Below are 26,107 nucleotides of genomic sequence, written 5' to 3'. Positions count from 1 at the left end.
AAGTATAGGATGACATTTTAAGCTTTAAATTATTGTTATATGATTAACAATTAGCTTTGTTTTGCTCCTCACACACAAAAACACATATGGACAAAGAAATATTAAAATTACTTTATTACAGATGATTCTTTATCCAGTAGCCCTCTTCCAACAAAAAATAGTAATTACAAACAAAATATTACATGTATCCCCTAAACTTTGTTTCTGAATTTCTTTTATACATTTTAAATCACTTTATCATCTGTAAGGAATAGCTTTTTCTCTTCTGCTATGCGACATTCAGCTTTTTGCACAATCTATACAATTTAATACAGTTTAATACAGGTCTCTGGACTACGGAGAATAAAACAGCAAGATCGACCAAATGACAGGGGGAGATAAAGGGAATACTGATACACAATACTGTACAGAGATGTAACCCTGCCCTCCGCCTACTTTCAGCCAATGGCAGCTGTCCCTCAGCGCAACTGAGGGGGATCACAGTAGACTCTTTAATCTGGTCAATCACTTGTGCAATCAGTGCAACTGATCCAGTTCAGAGTGACCAAGGTCTAAAGCTAGACTCTGCCCCGACTGCCTCGCAAAAAACACCTGAAAGTTCTAGTAAACACAACAGAAGGTCTAAAAATCATTTGGCCCTCTGCAGACATCATCTGGAAAATAAAACAACCCTTTCTGGCATAAAAGGAAATAAAACACTACAGAACTGAAAAAAAAAGTTTGATAAAAAGATGTTGGGTACTATGGCATACTGGCTGAAGTGGGACCACTACATCCTGTTTTTTTTTTTTTTTTTGTTCGTTTGTTTTGTTTTGAGAACTGAGCCAACAAAACAACAGGGTTATGAGTTCTGAGTGCAGGGTGGTAAGAAAAAAAACACACAAAAAAGGCAAATACTTAAGTGCAGTGTGAAAATGCTTTGTGTATAACCACAACAAAAAAGAAAGGGTGCATGTTTCATAAATCAGAAATAAAAGTCCAAATAATATCAGTGGACCCCACAACACCTAAGAGTAACCCTTCGTAGATATCAAACAACAGATATATTTTCACTGTCTTGTGCAAGAATTTGGAAACATTTTCAGGTTTGTGGAGTGCACCAAGTATTGTTAATGCAACCAAGTATTTCAGAATTCAGCAGTTTTTCAGATTTTTAAAGATCTTTGAAAGACATTTATTTCCTCTATGTTATAATAACCTTACCTTTATGTCTAAATACCATGAAAAACCTAAATAGACAGGTTAAGTCCACTATTTTGGGTATCATGTCAGTAAAATATAGCCATTGCTAAAGCAAAGGCTACACCTAACTACATTTCAGATTCTGTGCAAAAACCATCCTCATTCAGCATCAAACAAAACATATTGCCATTTACTCAAGGCAATCTAGAGTTGTGTTATTATTCACAACAGAATTTCTGTAACATGTTTCAGAACTCACAGTTGCAAGTAAGACAGTGAAAACCCAGCGGCTGTAGAATTGTTCATTTGAATACCGCTGGTCTAAAACCACGTCACTCTGTCCGCATCACAACAGGTTAATTTGTCTTTGATTTGTCAATTAGATTTACATATTTTCAAATTCAAAATATACAATATTAACAGTTTCCTGTACATTCCACCTCTGAAATTCATATAATGCATAAAGCTCTGCATTTCAGACTAAGACTTCCACCTTTATCTCTATAATCCTTTTTTTTATTATTATAGATTTCTATACATATATTTTCTTCTTTTCTTTCACTTGAAGAGCTCTTTCCAAATAGATCAGGGAGGAGGTGACGACCACACCAGGCTCAGGAGGGGAGGAAATGGAGGTGGAGGGAGACGAGGGGGAGATCGGTTGTCAGAACATGACATCGGGGTCAGCAGGGGTGAGACAGAGCGGGGTGTCAGACTGGGGGATGGTTGCAGGGGCATGGCAGCGAAGATCACAGCATCACCGCCCATCTGCCCACTAAGACAGACATTCAGCAGTCACCAACCAGCGGAAGGCGAGTGAAGCTCCTCTTATCACGCTCCCTGCTCATCCACTATCTCTTTTCTTTTTACAATGAACTTTTTAAAAATCAAAAACACACAGGGATATTTTTAGGAAACCGATATGTATATCGTTGCCTCCACACAAATGCTGCTCAGTGAGACAACTCAGCTAACAACTGCTAAGTGCACTATCTTTCGCTTTTTTTTGTCCCAAATCCCATTTTCATAAAATCTACCCATGTACATGCATTCATCAGCCAAGTGTGCAAAGGGATATACTTTCAAATTATTAACTTTTGTATGTATGTGTGTGTGTGTAAATATGTCTGATTAATATTTAGTGTGGAGTAGAAGGCCTGTGCCGAAGTGCAAGTCATTGTCAAGTCACGAAACCCTGTGGTGAAGCTCTACTTGAGTTTTCTTGAGGTAGGCCAACAGGCATTGTTCGATTTGTCGAAGAAAGTTTTTTTTTTAACTGCGAAGTGCCTCACTTTAACTGACTAACACGGCGCTAAATTTGTCCTGTAAATGACTGCGAACAAGCGAAGAGTAAACAACAGTTCTGAAACTATTAAAGTAGGTTAGGCGCTGCTGAAAACCCATCCCTGTCGTGAGGGCCGTCCGCCTGGGCATGTGTGGGTGAAGTGCAGAGGTCTGTGGAAACCCAAGAGCTGAGCCTATAAGGCCGAGTGTGCACGAGATATGGCTCCAGTAACAATTGCATCTACTTGGCCGCATGGTATTATTCTAAATCATCATCTCTGGCACAATCTCATTAAACACACAACAGTATGTTGGCATGGATAATTAAAACGACAAAACAGGTTCTGCACCCTTACCTTTGGCATCTTTGCAGCCCTGCTCGCAGCACACAATAACTCCTAACTTCAAGAACTACGAAATTGTGTGGAATTGAGGACTGATAGTACATGTTTTTTTTGGTTCGGTAAAACACTGCACCAGGTGATTTCACTGGTTAGACTTCCTCCCTGGAGGAGGATAAGCTCCATGACAGCTGGAATGACAGATTGCGAACTTTTAGCTATTCGTCACACCTTAGCCCTCCTTGTGCTATGACCTTCAAGTCAGAGATACCCACCGATGCTCACTTACAACAACATTCCCTCTCTTTTCGTTTTCCTTCTAGACGTGTCGAACCTGTTCTCAACCTGCCTGTTCAGTCATCAGTCTTAAATCAGACCCATGCGTGACCTCCTGCATTCCCATTTTCCCGTAACTGCACATAAACAATAATCTCATTAAACTGTCTCCTTCAGTCTGTGCTTAAATCTTGAGCTGTGACGTAGTTTGAAGGAATTTGAACGAGGACAACTTTTTAAATGTTATTTAAAAAAAAATTGGTAACTTGAATTAAAATGTTCCCATGATGCATCCTATTGTGCTACCACAGCATCTGAAAGCATCAGATTTACCCTGCATATGTATAAAACAGTATACTGCACCAACTCTAGATAATAAACTCCATGATAGATAATATGAATATACTACTTTGGCTATGGCAACAGAGACTAACATGGCAAATATATAACACTTAAAATAGCACTGTAGGCTAAAGTAAAAAATGACACTATTGCACTCTAGCATACTGTATATGGTCCTCAGCCATCTTGGTTGAGTCTCAAGACTTTTGGGTTTCCACAAACTGCTGCTAGCAGTACACTGATGTATGAGAGCAGTGGTGATGGGAGAGAAACTGGGCTGAAGTAAACCCAATCTCTATACTGTGCAGTGTGTGTCAAGACATCAACAAGTGTATGTAAAGTATGTGCGGTGCATGCATGGTGTGTGTGTGTGTGTGTGTACAGTGTTAGCTCACAAGAATGTTCCTTGAGGACAAATTACTGTGTTGCTTGTGTGTGTGTGTGTGTGTGTGTGTGTGTTCTAGGTGTACGACAGGTGGGATCCATTGGAGATCTGAGAGGTGATGCTGGCGCTCCTGCTCATGCCCTGTTCATTCCTCCCCCCAGATGACGTCCTCCTCATAGCCTGTGGGCTGTTCCTCACCCCTCCTGCCCCTCCTCCGCTCCCCCTCTGACTCCCGCCTCCAGGGTGGTGGAGGCTCCAGGGCGGTGGGCCCCCAGCCAGCATGGGGTGACCCCAGGGCTGCTGTGAGCTGGAGCCCCCCTGGTGGTGATGACTATGGTGGCCGCCTCCTCCACTTCCCCCAGGCCAGTGGCCTCCCCCCTGAGCCCCGTGGCCTCCTCCACCCCCTCCCCCCCAGCCTCCCTGGGAATCGGGAGCCAGGTTAGTGAGGACCATGTTGCTGAAGCCCAGCCGCATGGACTCCGAGTCAAAAGCCTCGATCTCTCGGGCCTGACGCTCCAGCAGGGAGCGGATCCGCTCCAGGCGCTCGTTCTGCAGGGCGAGCATTTCCTCCTCGATCTGGGGAGATAAACAGTGAACAAATGAGTTCAAAATAAATGGCAAGTGCACAATTCTGCCATCTGTCTGCTCTTAAAGGAGCTGATTGGTTGAAAGAACATTTAATTAACCACCCAACTAGATTCTTCATATTATTGACAAAAAGAAGGAACAATGTTTTCCCTGAGAACAATATAAGTATAAGAATTTAAAAAACAAATAGACACACACTGCAATACTATGTACTATTGCTCTTAAAACACAAGTAGAGAACATACAGCTGATACTGATAAAATAAATGATTAGAGGAAACTAAGAAAGGGCTGAATGGCTTAAACTTAAAGACAGAGTATGTGAATATCAACAAAAAGGGTACTACTCCCATGACCAAACTTCAAAACACAGTATTAGCTTGTATTCAGGCCAAATCAAGCATCAGGCGGTAGTGTGTGTGTGTGTGTGTGTGGTGTGTGTGTGTGTGTGTGTGTGTGCGCTTTGGGATGTAAGCAATCAGAAAATCAATTTTATTTCTTTGATTCTGAGGTTTTCTACTGGCACTCTCGCTCTCTCTCATCCACTGTCTATGTAGCTCAACCACAGCTCTTTTTTCTCTCAAACAAACCTAAGGAAGCTTCTTGTAATCGCTATTTTGCAGCATAGATTGTAGCCAGAGACAGAAGTTGAAGCTGGGTACACAAAATAAACACAGCTGAGAGAGTATCATAATTTGGTCCATGAACTCAGTCTGGACAGTGGATGTTTCAGTGATATTTCAGGCTCAGTGTGGAGCAGGTTGACCGGTCTGATCGGCAGACGTCAGGTTACGTTTCTCCAAAAGTTGATTCTACTTCCTTCCTACAACGCCTGATTGGGTCTGAATCGGCCCTTAGTGTCTACTGTCACTCAAATTTATTAACACACATCCTGACAATAGACAACACCAAACAAAGTCCAGGGCCTTTCTTACTTTCTGTTCCAGCAGAGCCCTACGCAAAGAGACCCTCTGCTCCAGTTCCCTCCTCTCCTTGTCGTGCTGAGCGTCTGTTTGCATCTTGATCTTGCTCTGGTACGCATTGAGCAGCTCCAGCTCCTGCTGCAGCTGCATCCTTAGAACCTGACACTCGCCTTCCTGAGCCTCGTCTAACCGCAGCTGAGGAAGAAAAAGAGTAAGGAGGACAAAAACAGAGAGAGATAAGAAATGTTGCCATGGTTGTTTGTTTTTTGCACAATGTCAGTGACATACAATATATTTGTTCAAGGAAAAGAGATCTTTCAGGAAGCCATTAATACAGAATAACTAATATTCATAACTGGCAGGGACATTGAACTCAAATATCCTGCATCTAATAGCATGTGGGACCTAATAATGTTTAACAAAGACCTTTTCTCACTTTGGGACATGCTGGGGCAAGAAAGGACAAACACTTAACCCCATCGTACAAAAAAACCCACTGTCTCTTGCACAGGTACAAAAAGTTGTCAAGTGTCACAAGTTATCATCAAATGCTTGGTCTTAGTCTTGTTTATATGTTCTTAAATGAGATATTTCAAGATGTAAATAATAGTTTTGCTTTTGCTGTTTAGCTTAATTTGTTTTGTACTCACAGCCTGTGTAGAGAGCATTTCGTTGATGGAGTGGTCATACTGCTCAGCCAGGATGGCCAGCTTCCTGGTCTGCTCCTCCTTCAGCCTCTTGAGCACAGCCTTGTGTTCAGACTTGGGTGTAGTCTCCAGCAGATGGTTTCTGAGGGCCTTGTACTGCCTGGTCTGGGTTTTACAAGTCTCTTGGAACTGCTTCTTAATCTGAAGCTCCTTAGACTGAAGAAGAAGGAAAGGAAGGAAAAGCTTAACCGCTGTAAGTGTTGGGTACAGGAGTGTGTGTGGTTTATATTAGGGTCAGATACAGAACTGCATCCATCGGTCTATGTACCTTGAGGCTCTTGGGCTGCTGTCGGACCTCCATGACATGCTTGCGCCTAAGCTCCCTCTCCCTCCTCTTATTGTATTCCAGCTGGTTGGTGAGTTCTGTCTGGTGCTGGGTCCGGATCAACTCTGCCCGCGCTTTCTGGATCGTCCCCAGGTGCCTGAACTCCAGCTCCTGCATTGATTCATGATGTCTGAGCAGCATGGCGTGTTCCAGGTCCTTCTGTGTCTGCCGTTTATTCAGCTCCTGAGAAAGATTAGAAATTGCTGTGCGACTGCAGTCAAATAAATAAAGTCAAACACCAAAGTAAGAGCAACTGAGTACCTCTCTGGCCAGATCCTGCTCCACATTGTGTCTGGCGATGAGGATCCTGCGTTTGAACCGCCGACACTCTAGCTCCAGGTACTGCCTCTGTCTCCTCAACAGGTTGGCCTCCTCCTCTGCCTGAAAGTTGCCGCCAAGTGGTATTAATATGATTTATTTCAACACAACTCAAAAAGGAAATAATGTTTCCATTTTGGAAGCTAAGCAGGGACAGGAGTGGTTAGTACTTGGCTGTGAAATAAAGTTCTACTAATTGATATTGTTAAATAATAATATTTAACAATATCGACTGTGTGAATTCATTGCCAGGCCTGTGTAAAAAAATCATCATTTGGTCTTGGCAAGCGTGCATTATTGTGTGAGAGATCCTAACCTGGAAGTGCTGGATGTTCTCCTTCTGCTTGGACAGCCACTCCTGCTTCTCTTTCTTGGGAGTCGACTGGTTCTCACTCAGTTCCTGCCACACAGGTGTTATTTAGTTTTATTTCAGTTTGTCAGGGGACTGTCATAATTGAGCTTGATGGATGTTACAGTTTGTCAGCATTTAGCATACTGACATTTGTAAATATTAAAACGTGTAGGGTAAGCGCTCAAAAATTTCTTATTTTTCTGTTACTAAATAAAAAGTCCAAATAAACACACAGACAGTTTCCTGTGAGTTTGTTTTGTGCGGTATGATTATACTGACTAGAGTTTGAACAATGATATATAAAACTAAATTGATTGATTCATTGTTAAGCAAAAAATGCAAAAAAATCATTTGGTTCCAGCTAATGAGTTGTTGTCATACAGGATAATGAATATCTCTTGATTCTAGGACTGCTTGTCAGACAATACAACACAATACAGTGTTTCCTCTATGTTGATTTTGGAGCGGCGGCCCTCCGCTGTTAAATTTCTGCCGCCACGGTATCAGAAATGGGGCAGACGCACAATGTAGTCACGGTTGCCTTTTAAATGATCCTGCCGACATAATGCATCCCCGTTGGCTGCCGCTCACATTGCAATTTAACAATAAGTATAACTATTCAGAGGTTATTGGGGCTGTCCAGTTTAACTCCACATACCGTTGTGTTGATGTAGCTTATTGTCAAAACGTTCGCTTGAAAAAAATGATCAATTACTCAAAACAATGATCAATAGTGAAGTCCCATTGGGCCCATCACAATCCTCACAACAATACGGACATAAAACAATCTCAACCAAGAAAAACATACCATCAAAATACAAGATAAATTATACAGGCATACACACATAGTTCAGCCTTTCATATATAAAGTGCATTAGGTGTTTACCTTTAATACACATCTAAAGAAGTCCAAGTATATACTTAATGATGTATGTTTAGTTTAGTCATAGACAAATCATCATAGGTTGTGGTCATCAGTGCGGTTCAAGTGTGTTACCTCTTTGAGCTGCTCCTTGCGTAGTTTGTACTCCCGCTTCTGTGACTCCAGGAAGCTGCTAAGCTCCTTCTTCTGCTGCACCTGGATGTGCTGCTGGAACTTTTTCTCATCGTTGGTAAACGTCTTCAGCTAAACCAAACACAAAAGAAAGAGACAATAAAAAAAAGCACTTGCTTCAGTTGTAGGAACATTCTTTGAAAAATGGAACAGCTGAATTTTTAATTACAGTAAGTATCAGTAGGCCACTGTATTTTTCCTTTGAATTAGTATTTTGTACATGTAGTTTTCTTTATTGTTTGTCTACATACGTCTTTATCCAGGGCCGCCTGGTGTTTTTTGAGCAGTTTCTCCATCTCCTGGGTGAAGTTGTTCCTCTGACTCTCCAGCTCTTTGTCCAGCCTCAGCCTGTGCTCATCCATCTCCCCCTTCAGCTTGTTCTCCAGGGCCATCAGGTGTTTCTGATGTTGCCGCCTCATGCGCTTGTATCCCGACATCTGCTCCCGCAGCTCCGAGTCCTGCTCATGTTCCTGCATCTCACGGGTCACCTGCAAGATGTCGACGTGGGGGAGAATCAGCAGAGTCCGTTTAGATTCAGACATAGGAGAGAGTTTGTAGGGAGGGATAAAGACTTGTTACTCAAATTTTTCTTATTTAAATGTAGAACTAAATACAAGTGAGATAAGTAAGTGAGATGCATGCAGAAGTAAGCAAATGTGTTCTCACGAGTGACGCTGTGCGTATGGTGGCAAAGTGCTCTCTGTTGCGGTAGTGCTTCCTTGGGGCCTGAGCAGGTGTTGGCTGCGGCTCAGAGGGTTGACTGGTGGCTGCCGGCTCCCCAGAGAAACTCTCCTCTTCTTCCTGGAGACATAAGGCAGCGGAATAAACATATTATTTTTGCAACAGTACACCTAAAATACAAAAAATGAAAGAATTGGGTGCATTAGAGGATTTTGGATGAAGTGGGAAAGAGATCAAGACGGAACAGAAGAGAATCAGAAAGTACCTTGTACCCCAAAGTGTGAAAGAAACATCACAGAATCTTTTAAATTTTTTGGAGAAGCCATAAGAATAAACAATTAATTTTAAAAAATAGTAAATAAATTAAATTATTTAAAAAATTTATGCAGCAGAGGCCAAGATTTCCCGACTTTAAGTCCCTAGTGTGGTTTCAAACTCCAAAACCACTGGATCCTAGATTTCCCATAATGCACCTCAATACCAACTTTCTCTAAATAGCCCAAGTCTTTAAAACTTGATGTCTACAATTTGCAATGCAGGGTTACTCATAAATTAATGCCACTAAAGTAATTTACTCAGACTAAACAAAGCTCCCACCAGACCCACAGAAGACATTATTATAAACTGTTCTATATGTGTGAAATTGGTGCAGTACTAAGCAGGTATGTCTGTGTTACTTTACCCACCGGTTTGAGATGTATGACGGAGCTGTTGGACATGACTGTGTGGTCTCCCTCCATCAGGTCCAGCTCGCTGCGGCTGTCCTGGGCCGCTTCGTTCAGACTGTTGACAGAGCTGCTCTGGGAGCTGGCGCTGATGGACATGCTGGGTATGGACTGATTACTGCCGACACTGTTCACCGTTCCTGTCCGACCACCTCCCGGCTCTAGCTCCTGGAGACAAAGTGGAAAGAGCGAAGAGAGGGAACAAGCAAGGGAGAGAGAAGGAGCCAGAGAGGAAAGAAGAGAAAGAAACAAGAGACACAGAGGACACAGACAGACATGCATACAAACCGATGCATGCTCAGTTATTTTCTGATGCCGAATGCCATGAAAGTGGCAAATGTGTTTCTATGATCAAAAAAAGACCAAAACAAAAAAATATATTTTAGCTTTAGTTTGATTTAACATAAAAAAACATCCACATACCTCGTCCCCATCCTGGACTTCTGCTGTGGGCCCGTTGTGGGCCTCCTGCAGCAGGATCTTCTTCATCTTGCGGTACTGCAGATTGTCCAGCTCTCGCACTGCATCCTTGGTCCTCTGAATAAGATCCATCAGCACGGAGTCTGGACGTTCACGCTGCAGAAACGCATGCTGGAGAGGGGGAGAGGGGTGACGGGAAGGAAAAGACAGAACATTGTAAATAGAGAAGTCACAGAAAGAGAGGAGAGGACGGAGGTGAATGACTGTGAGAAAAACACAATAAAACTGTTCTCGACTCTAAAAGCGTTGCTGAAATGTTCATCTTTAAAATCGACAGAACAAATTCAAACATTCTTTGTGCACTTTGCAAGAAGTTGATTTGAAGAAGATCACATTGAGAAGCAGCTAAAAATAAGATTGTAACACTTGTTTAAGAAAATGTACTGCTTTGGAACTTGCCTTTTAAAAAAGAAAGACACAGTGTGTAGTGCTTCCATGCCCCGAGGACAACTTCCATTAGCAATACTGAGTCCATTAGTGGGTTAAGTGACAGCTGCTCAGTTACTTAACGATGGATGCAGAAGTCACATCTCAACAGTAATTACATCTGTGTTCTTTCTACAAAACCGAGCTGTGCGTGTGTGTGTGTGTGTGTGTGTGTGTGTGTGTGTGTGTGTCTGTACATGTTCTGATTGTGTGTATGTGAATCAGGAAGTAGAGGATTAGTGAATCAAAATAGAAGCTTATGGGGGACAGAACAGAGCAAAAACATCAGAGAGATTTATCACCAGATGTCAATCTCCCATCTTAACACACTGACCCTGCTCGGTTTTTGTTTGTAATGTGCAGTATGTGCGTGCACTTACACCCAGCATGTCATCAGAGTGTGGTCTGTCCTGGGGGAGTTTCTGAAGGCATGAATCGATAAAGTTTCTAAAGTAATCCGTCCTGGAACAGAGATGACAAGATAGAGGGTCAAAACAAAACACACACCTTTACAGCTAGCCTTTAACAAAAGTCAACATCATCATTTGAGGTGCAAAACATACAAAACAATTACAGTGATGTCTGTTCAACTTACAAAGAAGCTAGCCAGTTAGCAAGGAATTTCTGAACATGCTAATCGCAGAAACAAATCTTTATCACCATTACATCGGAACAATAAATACACTTGACATCGACTAGACAGTGCAACATCATGAAATATAGAGAGAGAAAGGAGTCATCGGGCTACATGAAAGTAAATGTGTGAGTGTGTGTGTGTGTGTGTGTGTGTGTGTGTGTGTGTTTGTGAGTGTGTGTGTTGTGTGACACCTCACCATTCACTGGATTGCAGTGTGGGACTCTCATTCTGCGCTATGTGGTATAAGGCACTCATTGCATTCATGTTAAACAAGGGAGGCTTCCTCTCCGCTGGAGCAGAAATGACAACAATCAACATTCATTCCTTCTTAATAAATTACAGGTTTATTCACATATAAACTAACTGAAGAGTTAAAGGTTAAGATGAGCATTTATCTTTCTTGACTGATCATAAATTAAAATATAGGCCTATTTTACTGCTGAATTCATAAACATGACTGTTTCACCAAACCTTAAATTAAACTAAATCCATCGAACAAAGCTTTGTCAGACTATCAGATTATTTCAGTAGATATAGTTTCTGGTGTTAGTCCTCATAGACCTGTGAATCAGTGATTGCGAATCCTGTGTTCAGAATGGATGGCAGGGTCATGATTTGGTAACATTTGGATCACAGATTATGTACTGAAGCATACTCTTTCTACCGCAGTTACATTTTAATAGACACAATACACACATACTGTCACCTACCTAATTCTATACAGGTGATACCTAAGGACCAAATATCCACCTTCCCATCATACTGGCCCTCGTCCATAGCTAAAATCACCTCCGGGGCCATCCTGGATGAAGTGGAGGAAAAACATAAAGTGGGGGGTGAGAAAAACAAATAAAAAGCAGGTTAAAACTATTTTTTTAAAAAGAGATAACTTGTGTGTGTGTGTGTGTCAGAACTAAAAAGACACTGTCACTTTATACTTGGGAATTAAATAATTGTGTTTATCATGACTAATCTAAGTAGTTTCTCAGCAGCATAAATAACACCAAAATAGTCAATCATCCTGAATTTGAATATATGAGCAGGCAGTTTTTTACTTTACTGCTTCCTTAGGCAGACACTCAACTAGCAACCGTTCATAGTCAAAAGTCAAATTTTGTATTTCAACACATAGACTAATAATACTTTCAATTCTTTCAGTTTTCACTTACCAATATGGCGTTCCCACAAAGGAGTTGGCAGGTGAGGCAATGGAGGCAGAGCCGAAGTCTGCCAGTTTGACCTGCCCGGGCTCAGTCAGCAGAATGTTACCTGCCTTCACATCCCTGAGAAAGAGAAAAACATATATGCGAGTCAGAGCAAGGGCGTATGTGGGGGATACACAGTAGTGTTTACGAGAAGCTTGCTCACCTGTGGATCATATTGTGGGAATGAAGGTAGGCCAGCCCCTGCAGAGCACCATGTGTAATGGCAGCAATCTCAACTTCTTGCAAAGGTTTTTTATGTACTGGAGGAAAAAGATACATTGTTGTCCATGTTTGCTTTCTGTGAGCTCACATTCTACATCTCACTGACTTAAAAAAAGTGAAACACCTACTCACCTTCAAGCAGATCGGAGGCTGAGCCAAGACAGTACTCCATCACCAGCTAGAGACAATAAATAAACGTATAGACACATATAGCCCCTCAGAATGAGCAACATGTAAGAGATCTTCCCATTCTGCATGTGTATACGAGTTACTCACCCATGCTGTGTGCTCACGGAGGTAACAGCCTTTGTACTCTATACTGTTGGGGTGTTGGATCCGCTGGAGAAACTTCACCTCCTTTATGATGTCCTGCCATTTCTGTTGGGTAAAGAAGGAACTTAAAAATAGATCAGGCAACGCTTGGCTTTCTGCTCTAGAGGTGACTGTATGTGTGTGCAGAAGATTGTCTTTCACTGCAAATAGGGGTAAGGTGGTTCTCTTCCCAGATTATGTGTAATCTGATTATAGCTAATCTGAAATCATGAGCAGAGTGTGACTGTATCTGGGACGACAACAGTGAAAATGAGCACACAGGGGTGACCTTATTGAGAGTGTAAGACAGACTGTTTGGTGCTTTTCAATCAGAAATGCAATGACACCCTACATTAATACTGTAGTCCAGCAGTTCTTTTTCTGACCAAGTTAATATTTTGATTGATATCAGCATTCATGAACATTTGTTGTATGATGATATAATGTATATATGAAGCTTAATACCCCAAATATAAGTAATGTATTAATATTTTATTTTAAAAAGGCTATAAATGTGAGCATTTCAAACACAAACAATGGCTTCCTTTTTAACCACAGTTGGCTGAACTGCTGCTGAGTAAACAGCTTAGCTCAAGGCCTGCTTCTTTATTCTCCTTATTGATGAAACCAGGCCAAACTACTGTTAAGTAAGCCATGTTTCATATTGTCACCATGAGTGCCAGCATAAAGAGTTAATGGTGAATGTACGGTGTGAAAATGTTTAGGGTCGAAGTCTGAAGTTTTATGTAAATATAAATCAATCTTGTCTCACCTCATTAGACTGTTTGCCATTGTAGGACATCTTTTTAATTGCCACCACCTCATTCGTGCGCACATCCCGTGCCTGGGAAACACAGATCATCAGTCACATACAGTGTCAGTATACATTTTGAGCATTTCATCGAGGATGTGGTTTTTCAAGACCTCTTGTACTTTTTTTTAACCACACTGCGTGCAGTGTTCATGTATAGAACTCAGATCAGACAGCTGGGGTGAGTCACAGCACTCCGCTGTACCTTGGTGCTATTAAACTCCATCATGAGCTTGTAAAAAATAACTTTGTTCAAATCGTTTCTGCTCTTTATTGAGGATCAAATAGCATCACTTTTTATAACTGTGAGACAAACTCTGGCACGTTATAAACCCACTGATGTATTCAAGCAAATTGATTCAGTTGCTATCTTTAATTAGCCTTGAGTGACTGTATTATTCACAGAAAGGAACACAGCAGCTAATCAAATATTGAGACAAATTTGGATCACAAAATTGATCGCCATGTTACAGTGTAGAATCTGTATTTACTGACGCAGAACTGACATTTTTTCTGTATTTAACTGATTGCATCCCTGATTAACATATATCATTTCCATCCACAGATAAGATCAAGGGAATTTCTCTGTTGTGTGAATCAGTGTGAGGATGTAGTTGCCGTACAAAGTAGACAGCGCCAAAACTGCCATGGCCAATCTCTCGGAGGTCAGAGAAAAGCTTCTCTGGGTCTTCCTTGAAGAAAAGCTCAGCCACCTCTGGATCCTTCAGGCTCCCTGCCCTTACAGAGGAGGGCATCCTGTAAAATGTAGTCCCTTATCACCCACGCAAAGGGGATGGGACTATCTGGGTGCTGAGCTACGCCAAAGCAGCTGAAGATTCATCTGCAGTAATGGATGGGCCTAGGGAACCAGCACATGGGCACCTAGATGGACAGAAGGGGTGAGGGGGAGACAAAGACAGAAAGAGAGGGTTATTAGCACCCTGATCCGGCACAGTATGAATTTGTTTCAGCTGATGCGAGTTAAAAAGATATCAGTGAGAAAAGTCAATTTTGAAAGGAGAGGAAGAAAATCCTAGCACCAATTAAATGCGACACATATCCAAATCTAAAACATGATGCACTCAAGTCACATTTGATCAAAATCTGTTCTTCATCCATCTTCCAACCACATCCCACAGCAAAGATACACTACAAAAGGAGGTAAAAGCTGTGATAAAGAGTATGAAAAAGGGTGTTACTCCAAAACCACTCTACATTGGTCGGGTGGAGCAAACTTGTAATTTTTTACTTCGGTGATTTCATGTGTTCATGCACCAAGTGTTGTTAAACCACTTCTGAATTCACTTCAAATAAAAAATAAAAATATATTTTAGAGTGAGAAAAAAAAAAACTTAACAGTGACCCCAGTTCTGTATGTTCCTTGTTCATTATACAACCATGCCTAGTAAACATCCCACCTAATGACTTACACATGAGTACTGCAGTCCCACTTGGTGGCAACACCGCACTGACTGAAGAGAGCACATTCAAAGTTTCTTCAGAAAGGTCAGAGTAAGTACTTCAAAACACAGTGATGTTAGCCACTGGTCACACCTGCAAGTGCTGACCCTAATATAATCTACGAATTGCAGAGTCATCAGAAGTGCATCAGTTCAGATTGCTTCAGTTACTGGAATGACTGGGCAATGCTAATATCCCAGCTCAAAGATTGATTTCATGTCCACTGCTATGAGGTTGCCTACAGTAATGAGGGGTGAGCTGCATTGGATGATCAATTAGAGGACCTGGGGTCAATATTTACTGTGTACTCTAAACTGGGTGCATCGGTTTTACTCTAGTTAATTCATGTAACATGCATGTCTAAATGTCCCTTGATTTCTTTTTGTCCCATTTTTTTTTTTCATTTTAATGCTCTTATCAACATGGAAAAGTGGATCGGCTTGCTTTGTGCAAATGTTGTTTTTATTGAAAACATCATTGGCATATACTGTAGTGTTCAATTTCACACTGACATTCTCACTTGGAGCAAATAATGTCTCACACAATGTAACACTGTCCATCAATAAAAGGGTGAAAAAAATACTTTGTCACACAAACAGCCCCTTCAACAGTCCTTTCTAAGGGATCAAAACAGGGCGATACAAAATCAAATTACAAAGTGCACATGTAAGGTAAACTAGGACTCAGCCTATCGTGCAGTTAAACCATGGCTTAATACTTAATACAAGTTTGCTTTGAACATAGCAGTCAGGCTACTGCTCTTTTTTCACCAGAGGCTCAACCCAGCCTCTTATTTCAGAAAGAGTGAACAGTAACGGTTACCAATAAAAGGTAAGCCTACTACTTCTTTGTTTTGAGCCAGTTACTCAAACAGACAAGCCTGTTGACATTTTCAGATAACAAGGAATCCATCCATTTCGGTGTCTCGCACTCTCCATCCACTCAAAACGTAACGTCTACTACTCTTAAACAAGTGTGTGCGGCGTGCCTGATGTTGTGCTTCCGGTCTAGCTAGATCCGGTGTGGTGTTGTAGTTTTGACAGCACTAGTTTAAATGTCAGTAAATGTGTTGGGATATTATTAAAATAACATACGGAAAATGCCTTGAATGATTAGAAAGCAAATGAAGATGCTGTTCATGTTATTAGGCAAAGAGAGATCACTCATGACTGCTTCATCATGCTGGCTGGATAAACTTTGTGACCTGAACGACAAAATGTAGATGACAGCATCTGCGCTGATGTGATGTTACAGCGGATAATGTTACAGCTTTCAGGGAGCGGGTAAGCCAACGCTACATTAGCTAAAGAAACACTGGCTGTCAGTCAGCATATACAGCGAGGCTGACGGCTGTTTTGTAATGTGATTGGATAGTTTCTCAGAGCATCATAACTTACCATACTCTGGTTATTTAACACCAGTCCCACCATCCTCTTTCCCCTGAATACTGCCAACTCAAGCCAATTTGTTGTGTGAAGTTAGATAGGCAGAGAGTGAAATCGGCTGGTAGAATGCCAAAGCAGACCGCGATAATGACTATGTTATGACTATAACTTGTAAGTGGGACAATCTGGACAGTAGCGGGTGGCTGTGTAAAGACGCAATTAACCAGCATTGTACTAGTATTTCTGGTGTCAACTAGTGAGACATTTAACAGACTAGTTGACTAGTCGCGTGCATCCTCAGTATTAAGACATACGTACGAATAGTCTAACATGTTTTTCACAATTTTCACATTAAAAGCCATAAGAAGTTATCTTTTCAAGTTTTCCTGCTAGAAACAAGAGAGGTCTCTTATTCCACTAAAGTCCATTCAGTGTATGTGCACTGGTGGCTTCATATTTCTACATCACACTTGTATATTTTGAACATTGGACCTGAACATTTACTTCCAAACTATTAGTGATGTCACAAATCATGTACATAGGCTCTTAAAATCTTTAAAATTTGATTTTCAATTAGCACATTTTCATCAGATGAATCTGTAAACATCCATCTAGTGTCAAACTCTGCACAAACATCATTCTGCACAGTGAAACTCCAAAAATGATTTTTGACTCTAGGGGGCTTAACCCACAGCATTTTTGTTCCCTGAATATACACTTTAACCTTTCAGCAGCTATATAATCAGGCCCAGGAGATTAATTAAGAAAAACTTTCATAATTTGTCCCACACAGCATCAGCTGCTTTATAAACTACAATTTGTCTTATGTGAAATTATGGCTTGATGTCAAATGTGTCTTCCACGGATGCTCAATGTGTTATTTAACATACAGATTATACACACACATTATCGCCTGGAAGCTGCCCAATGTAACCAATCTGATCTGTTGGTCACTAAACAGCAGTTAAGGGCTTTTGTCACAATACGGCCAATTGATATAAAATCATACCTAAGGTAATTAAACTCCTTTATACGTCATGACAATACTGAAAGTCCACTGAAAGATTTATGTTCCAAAGATCATATTGGTGACCCCATACAAGGGGTAAACCTAAAGAATGGAAAGGAAATGTACAAAGTAGGGATGTCCCGATCCGATCTCAACGATCAAGGTATTTTTTAACTGATCGGTAACGGCTATGTTGAGCTTTATTGATCCGATCCGATCTTTTGTTTTATGTCAGCTGTCACACAGCTGGTTTAACTTAAGAAGCTTTCATGCACAGTGCAACAATTATCAACTCCTTCGCTGTTTCTCCACACCTCACATAAACAGTCAGTGGGGAAAATGCTCTCCTCTTTCAGTTTATCTTTGGCCCGGCAGCACCGCTAACCTAGCCGACTATAGTTATCAGTACAGCCTGCTGTACCAAAACCACACTGCTGGCTGAATGTCACAAGGTTTGTCCTGTTCAAAAAGCTATCCAGCTGACTGAGAAAAAAAAGAAGAGAGGAACTCAGACACACAGCCCTCAAGGACAACGAATATCTTAGTGGAGAGAAGCTAAAAACTGCTGCTGGGAACAAACTTTAGTAACACACGTTTTTTTTTTATGTTGGATTCTAGTGAACAGTGTTACAATACTTACTTATGAGATAAGCATTGTAGTACATAATGCTTGGCTGCTAAATATGTCCCAACATAATCAAACTTTGACTGAAAGAAGCCATATAAAAGTAAAAAAAAGTGTAAAGCTGCTTTCAGAAAGCAGGGCAGGTTAATGCAGCTGTGCATTAAACACAGAATATTATGTTTCCCACGTCTTGAGCTGGAGATGTGCACAGTGACTTAAGGCAAGGACTACCTTCTTCTGTAAAGACATGCCATCCAATCAGACTTAATGTGGGGAAATTATTGATTTTCTAGCAGGACAGTGCTCTTAATGCACTGTGAATATGGCAGACCTATAGAAAGTTAAAGGAGAGGCAAGGAGTGCTGGCTTTCCCTCCACAGATACTGCGCTACAAACACGCAGAACATCTTTGAAAAAGTCTAAGCAACTACACTGATACTGAATAATGAAACTGATAATGAACTGTGTTCCAGAGTTAGGCAATGCATGAGAGCAATCTTTAATAAGTGTTTCGCAACCTGACAGTATGACCCACACAGCGCAACAACTCAAATGTGTCATTTTACTGCTTTACCACAGTGAACCACGCAGACAGGATATAAAATACATTATGGATGTGGCGCTCCATGTACTAAGGCTGAGTCTTTACTGCAGCAGACTGGGTTTGATTCCAACCCGCAGACTTTTGCTGCATGTCATCCCATTCCTCCTATCTCACTTCAGCTGTCTTTGTCAAATAAAGGCAACCTGTGTGTGTGTGTGTGTGTTGTGTGTGTGTGTGTGTGTGTGTGTGTGAGAGAGAGTGAGAGTGAGAGTGAGAGAGAGAGAAGAGAGAGAGAGAGAGAGACAGAGACTTGGCTATAAATGCATAATGGGTTGAGGTTTCTTTTTGTCATTTTTGTGTGAAAGGCAGAAAGCCTTAGCAGTACTGTTGACAAAGTAAAATCACTTCTGTACTCTAAATGATTCATTTCGAGGGTTACCGACTGTCTTTCCCCCTGAAAACAGCAGGATATACTGACAAAGCATGAATATCAGCAGCAACAACAAAACAAAGTTATTAATACACCGTTGTCAAAGCTTCTGTACTTTTTTAAGAACTTTTCCCACCTAACATGTGATTGTACTTCCTCAATGAATACTTTACTTGATTCAGCACACGCTGACTTCACTGACGGCTACAATGTGAGGCCATACAATCACAAGCTAGGTTGGTGCTTGCCTTTTGCTAGTATTTAATGATAATTTACTGTGGGAAATATTCAGCCAGCCAAACACAGAATTACCACTTAATCTAATTAAAATGTGATGCCTAAGTGCAATTACAATGAACAGATGAAACAGATAATTATTAGCCTCCTTATAGCAATAGTATGATTAATTCCTCTTAATTAACGCAGCATTCACTTCAGAAATTTTGTTCTTTGTCTCAAAAGGATTTTGGTAATTGCTGTAAGGAAATGGCCTCATTTCTTTACAGATGTTACTCGACTATTTTCTAACAGTTATTTGTTCTAATAGTAATGTTTTTCTGATGCTAAAATGTGAAGTGTGTTGCCTGGACATTAGAGTAGTGGTTCATTTTACACCTGATGTGTAAATTGATTAGATTTATATCAGTAATACTGGGGAAACTAAAAATAGGAAAAAGGAACAAATGTGAAGAAACATGAACTGCATTGTGTCCTTTAAAAGAATATTTTGCATTTTAAATGAAAGATGTAGGTAAAAAACTTACACAAAAGTGGACTTGAGAGCAAGGTATGGGTACTTTACATATGTACATGTCTTAATAAATCTTGCTAACCCAAACCTTGATAGCCTTGTCAGCATTAAAGCTTGTTTCTTTATTGTTCCCAAATAAATAGATAGACCATGGACCTTTTTTCACTGATTTTGACATTATACAGCAGAAAAAGCACCAGGAGAACTAATAATGTAATGCAGCAATTAATAATTATATTATTTACACCTGTATTTGAAAAAAGGTCTATTCAGCTTCTCCCCTCTGTTGCCCCTGTAATGACTCTGGGATCTTGGCATTACGAAAGAACCAAAATAACTTTACTTACAATTTAAAAAAGACAAATGTACAGGTACCATAAATACGTAGACAGACACATTTGATGATTCTGATTATTCTTGTTTCCAGTGAGATTTTGTTTAGACAATGTTGGCTGCCTTCACTGTTTCCTTTAACCAATACTATTCATTAATATTTTGTTTTTAATAGGTTGTAATGAGTCGCATTGTTACAACAGTGGCTCAGTGGACTGGAGATGGAAGGTGGTCATGCTTACTAATGAACAAGAAAAACTCTTTTTAAAGAGCATCTTGGTTCCTTAACTGGATTTCCTTTTGAAAGTGGATAATGTGATGGCACAAACGTGGGGAGGGAGTGTTAACTCAAAGGAAAAACCAATTGAAAAAAATTATTTAAAGAAAGAATGGCAGTTTTTCTTGATGACAGGACAGGATGGTGGAGCTGTAATGTTTATTAGTTAATGTTTATTTTATTAGACGTTTTAATGGCGCAGCATGAGGTAAAAAAAAGAAAATTGTAAGACACCATTATATACTGTATATACACAAACACACTCCCTGGCCACTTCGTTTACTCTTAGAGGGATTAAACTACACAACACTTGACTTAAGTTGGACTGTGTATACATTTTTAATAGCCTAGATAATACAGTGTAGGAAGAAAAACAAAAATACAATCTCCCTCTCTCACAGACACACAATGAAACACAGCACTGAACACTAAGTCACAAGACTGACTCTGCAAGAGCTGGACTGGACTGCATCTCTCACACACACACACACACACACAGACCAGTGTGTTCAAGAAATGCACCCAAAGTTGTTTTGCTTTACTGCTCGAGAAAATGGATTCTCTCTTGTTGTATTATGTATTCATTGATTTCCTCTGCACTGTAAAAATCACAGAGAAGCCCTAATGAAGAGGCAACCAATACACAAAAGCTGAGTAGCGAGGGGTGTCACGGAGAGGATGAGCAAGAGAGGATTGGAGAGGGATAATAAATAATCAAATACTTTATTGATCGCAGTAGTAAAATTCTCTTAGCTGCACAGGGTCAGCTACAGAGGATCGGCTTCGGAGCAATACTGCTGTTCGCTGGTTTATCAAAATGCAGAGAAAATGTGTACAAAAGAGAAAAGTCATTATGAATTTCAGGCAAAGCTTATTAAAACCCAGCCTAAAACATTCATCACAGTTCTCTATTCACCTCTATACATCCATGCTATACCTCCTTTTTTAGTTATTTTATCTGATTATGCCTCCTCATGACCTCATGACTGACATCTCCCTGACTCTCCTGGTTTGGTTGCACCTGTTAAGGTGGAACTACGTTATGATTCTTTTAGGTACATGGAGCTGACCTCAGCAAAAGATTCAACCTGAAAAGAAATCTCATCAAGCAGAATAACTGAAATCACCTGTGTGGGTGTGTAGAGTGATTTTTTTTTTAAAGAACTGTTCGAACTCAGTAGTCTTTTCGATTTGCTTCATTTCACAAATACATACACACCTCAACAAAAAATAAAAGCTATATGATTGGATTGCTATATACACACACACACACACACACACACACACACACACACAAACAATATATATACATATATATAGACACACTTTCATACATACACTTTCAAAATGTCCTCACCAAGATACTAAATGCTGTATTGCTAAATAATTCAAAGCAGGAATGCACTGAGCTGATACATCATATTAAATGATTGTGTATCAACCAGATTTAACTAGTTCATATGAAATACTTCTTAGTCTCTCTCTCTCTCTGTCAAATTGTAGCAATGCAGCATTATAACAACAATTAAAGTCTTAAAAGAAGAACCTCTCCACTTACAGTTCAGAAATGATGTATACCCTTGCCCTACCTTAAACATAAATGAATGGCCCGATCAGGTCCTTTGAGGTGTTCAGATTTTAAAAAGATAAAGTGAAGTAGTATATAATCTGACTGTCCTTGAATCAGTATAGGTACTGGACTCGGCTACTGGGAGAGAGAAGATTCGTTAGGTGCAAACCTACTTTAAAGATCATCAACCAAAACAACATCACAACTGTTTGTTCAGCGACAATGTTAGTTTCATGACCTCTATGTGTGCTGTTGTTCAGATGGCTTACAGACTATGGGCATGTCCTCACGAATACGCGGCCTCACCCAATACGATGTCGTTTCCAGAAATATCTGCGTCCACACGGATTCACTGAAACGACCCAAAACGCTGTAGTGCATATGCCACGCCTGCATGTGGCGCTGTGACGCCGCCACACCAATACACTAAAACCGGAAGAGAAGCCATGGAGCATGCACTGTTTACAAACAAGTAGTAGTAGTCCGCCATTGTTGTTGTTGTTGTTGTTGTTGTTATGATGCGTCTAGCGGCGGCGGCTGAGGTTAAAGGCTAGAGAGGCGGGGCTAATACGTTTTCGGATTTTCCAACTCTGGGACCTGTTTCCAAAAAATAACGTTTTCACACACCGAAAACGCCGTATCCGTCTGGACGCGAGGCCGATACGATAAAGTATTTATCCGGATTCGAGAAAAACGTATTCGTGAGGACAGGCCCTATGTTTCTATCCCCAAAGATGGAGGGTGGGGTGTCCATGCTTCTGCTTCCCAGACTGATTACAGATTGTGGCTTTCACTGAGTGGAGGAAGTGAAAGCTCTCTTGCTACCCAGTGTCAACAACAACAACACATCCCGCTTTGTGGTGCTGTAGAGATGATGGTGACAGAAGAGAGGAATGGAGTGACCTAACACTAAGAGGATTTGACCCATCCCATTTCACTCACAGAGCTCCATTTACAGTCTTCCTGTTGGGATAAATGTCACTAATATCAACAACATACCAAGTTTCCTCTGAACAAAAGACACTTAGGTAAAAAAAAGAAGAGAAGATAATGTCCCTGTGGCACCTTCAACAAGACATACAAGCATCCAAACACCCAAGTTTACAAAGTAATCTCATTGGATGCGGTTTGTCAAATCAGACAGTAGCACTACCACATATAGGAGTAACTTGGACTTGAGACAGAATTATTTAGACCGCTAAAAACTGGTATTAATTTAACATTATGACGATGAAGATCAGGTGATTGAAATGTTACTGTGTATTTTTTTTTCTAGCTCAGTGTGACTCATAAAATATGCTATTAATTTCCAACTGTTCAGCAGTCGGTGTCAATCAAAGACCTTGAGCAGATGCTTAGGAACTCTTTTTAAAAAGGAGGAGCACCATAACTTTATTACTTTATTTTTTTACATAGCCATGACACTGAAAATGCCAGTCAGGTTAGTCAATAAAGTCTCATATAATAAAATCACTGTAGCATTGCAATCAGTAAGCCTTTGGTCCTAACATTACATAATTAAAATCATTAACAAATAAAGTTATGGTGGCAGTGCTGCAGTGGCTCATACTGTGGAATGAGCACTTGTTCTGCAGTGGCTGACTGTCACTGACTGACTTGGATCTCGACTTTAGCAAGCAGGGCAGGCTTTGCTCCAGTGTCTAATCCATTTTTCCTGGGAGACACTTAAATCCATTATGCAGTGCGCCCATATTCAGCACCCCCTGATATAACACTGGCACACAGGAAAACACAACTTAGAAATGGTTTGTCCTGCACGGAGACGTACACAGTCGATAACAGCTGCGTACCTCTCGCCATCAGCTAGCAGCAAGTCCTTGAGAGTAAAGAAGGGGAGCTGTTCCAGCCTGTGAATGCACTGTTGTTCTGAGAAGCATGCAGAGACATAAATGAACAAATGACAGGTGTGCAGATCCGCACAGGTTACAGAGAACATAGGGAGGCAAGGACAGGGCAGAATAGCAGAAATCTGTGATATCAGAGTAAGAGGACAAGTAGTACCTGCCCATAAGCTGCATTTATAACACGGACGGTCTAAAGCCATAAACAAAGACAGGGTGGACTGCTCATATTGTACTGCAATGCTTATTTAACAAAAAGAGCCAGCACACAAACGTGTAGGTGTTGGGAAATGCATCATCCATCAAACCCTTGGACATCAAATGTGACACTTCACGCACTCAACAGTGCGCAATCTCTTGGTTAGGTCAACGGTACACAGACTCAACCACAGCTGAAAGTGTTATGGTAAATCATTGTGTGTCATGCATAAGTTCAGCGGCGAAGTCACAGATAACAGTAAAGCCAAGCAGAAGAGTAGCTTGCCGAGTGATAGCCAGTGTTACGCAATATCAACACAGAAAACCGAGGAATGCGACTCACGTCTGTGCACAAAAACAACCATCAGCGGCAGATGGACGCGAGCTCTGCTTGTCGCTCTCACCGTGAGAACCACGATGATACATCGGACCCGAACTGACTAATGCTGCTTGTAAACACAATGTCAGGACGTATACGTGCGACAGACATGGAAATAGGCTCGACCAATGTCACCTACCGTCACACTGCTAGCTGTTCATACAGTATGCGACTCATGATGACCCTTTACAGATAACCAAACTTAAAAAAAACAAACAAACAGACCCCTTCTCAAAGCGTGAGTTTCACCTAACGTACAGCCACAGTGGACAAAAACAAAAACGAGGGAGTGGCACTGCTTGCAACGATAGTTGCATAAAGCGGATTAGCAAGCTAACGTAGCGAGCTAACGCTCCTCGGGTAACGTTAAAGCGATGTTAACATTATTTACAACAAAACAAAACACTGACAACTGAGCCCGCTAGTGCTGCTGTCCGTACACTGGTATTATTCGCTGATGTGTTGACATTGGCATTCAAAATAAACCCCCTTTGCGCCAACAAGGGACCACTGAAGTCGCCCAGTAAGGTAGACTGAAAGCAGTCGATGCGACAGACCGTACAACTTATAACAACTTTCTGTTAGCTGGCGAATAGCAACCAATACAGCTGGCTAGCTCGCAAGCTAACCTACGCTGAAATGAAGCTCCACTGCAGCAGGAACAAATCTGACGGTAGCAGTCGTTAGTTAGCAGAAAGCTAGAGTTAGCAACCAACTCACCTGGTCAAGATGAATCCACACAGGTCGAGCAGTGTGGTGTAAGTGGCCGATTGATCCAGTCACCATGAACACAGTCGCTGACGCTAAATCACAGACGAGGCAATCAAAGTGGGAATCCGCTGGCTAATAAGTTAGCAATGCTAATTCGCCGATCTAATCGCACTAATTTGCCGTACCCGATGTACAGACGACGCTGACTTCAAGTCGACCTCAAGCGTCCACTTCAGCACTAACAGATGTGTGTGTCATGTACACTGGCCGCCCGCAGGGATCGTTTATATCAACGTGAGACGAGCTGACCCGGCTAACGACTGTCAGGCGTTCAGTGTCACAACGAACTGGCAGTCAGACAGGCTACTGGCCAACTAGCTAGCTGCTAACGAGCAGGCAAAGTTTCTCTCTTCGATAGGCAGTTCCCTAAAAATGGCGGCCGAGGAGAATCACCTCCCTTCCCAATCGTGAAGGAGTAAAGGAGCAAATTCATCTAAAGGAGCACAGACTCGTGGAGCTCGCACAGGCGGCTCTAACTGAGGCGAGAGTTACACATGTGACAGGTTTTGGAGAGTCTTGCTGTCGAGGTGTAGCCCCCAGGGTAAATGTTGACCCCCCCCCTTCCTAATGTGTGTACTGCTGTGCCATCCAACAACTGCAAGCATGTGTGTGTGTGTGTGTGTGTGTGATCTGGATGCACAACACCATACACATAATGACTGTAAACAGAATATGATGCCCTGGTCCATTTTATAGCTGTGAGTAACCAAGTAATGCACATTTCCCTCTTCCCTGTTTGTGTCTGTGTGTGTGTCTGTGTGTGTGTGTGTGTGTGTGTGTGTGTGTGGCCTTATGCACTTTCAGTCACTGAGCTCCTAACCTGATTATCAGTTTCGGTCTTAATCTGGCCTCTGCTATAAATAGCCTGTCGTTAACTCACAGACCATGTTTAAAAAACTGTTTTATGTATCCCAGAACAATAACAGAGATTCCCAAG

The 26,107-nt window shown here is 41.3% G+C and overlaps 1 protein-coding gene across 2 annotated transcripts; it reads right to left on the bottom strand.

The window, feature by feature from the left end:
* Nucleotides 1-96: 96 nt before the first annotated feature.
* taok1b (TAO kinase 1b) lies at nucleotides 97-25,718 on the bottom strand. Of its 2 annotated transcripts, none has more exons than XM_051402186.1 (21): nucleotides 25,120-25,718; nucleotides 14,199-14,457; nucleotides 13,537-13,608; nucleotides 12,729-12,830; nucleotides 12,585-12,630; nucleotides 12,394-12,490; nucleotides 12,195-12,308; nucleotides 11,736-11,827; nucleotides 11,222-11,315; nucleotides 10,769-10,850; nucleotides 9,906-10,073; nucleotides 9,444-9,650; nucleotides 8,743-8,877; nucleotides 8,328-8,564; nucleotides 8,020-8,148; nucleotides 6,987-7,070; nucleotides 6,614-6,733; nucleotides 6,296-6,535; nucleotides 5,971-6,183; nucleotides 5,333-5,515; nucleotides 97-4,386 (listed from the first exon to the last, which is right to left on the bottom strand). In XM_051402186.1, exons 2-21 carry the CDS (start codon nucleotides 14,328-14,330, stop codon nucleotides 3,886-3,888), a joined length of 3,048 nt encoding a protein of 1,015 aa, XP_051258146.1. In that variant the 5' UTR covers nucleotides 14,331-14,457; nucleotides 25,120-25,718; the 3' UTR covers nucleotides 97-3,885. The 2 variants fall into 2 exon arrangements, with proteins under 2 accessions (XP_051258146.1, XP_051258147.1); XM_051402187.1 differs by lacking the exon at nucleotides 25,120-25,718 and adding an exon at nucleotides 24,539-24,663.
* Nucleotides 25,719-26,107: the final 389 nt, after the last annotated feature.

The sequence above is a fragment of the Dicentrarchus labrax genome, unplaced genomic scaffold, assembly GCF_905237075.1.
Source record: "Dicentrarchus labrax unplaced genomic scaffold, dlabrax2021, whole genome shotgun sequence".
Classification (NCBI taxonomy): domain Eukaryota; kingdom Metazoa; phylum Chordata; class Actinopteri; family Moronidae; genus Dicentrarchus; species Dicentrarchus labrax.
Note: the sequence above shows the minus strand (reverse complement) of the source record. Positions and strands in the feature narration are given on the sequence as shown.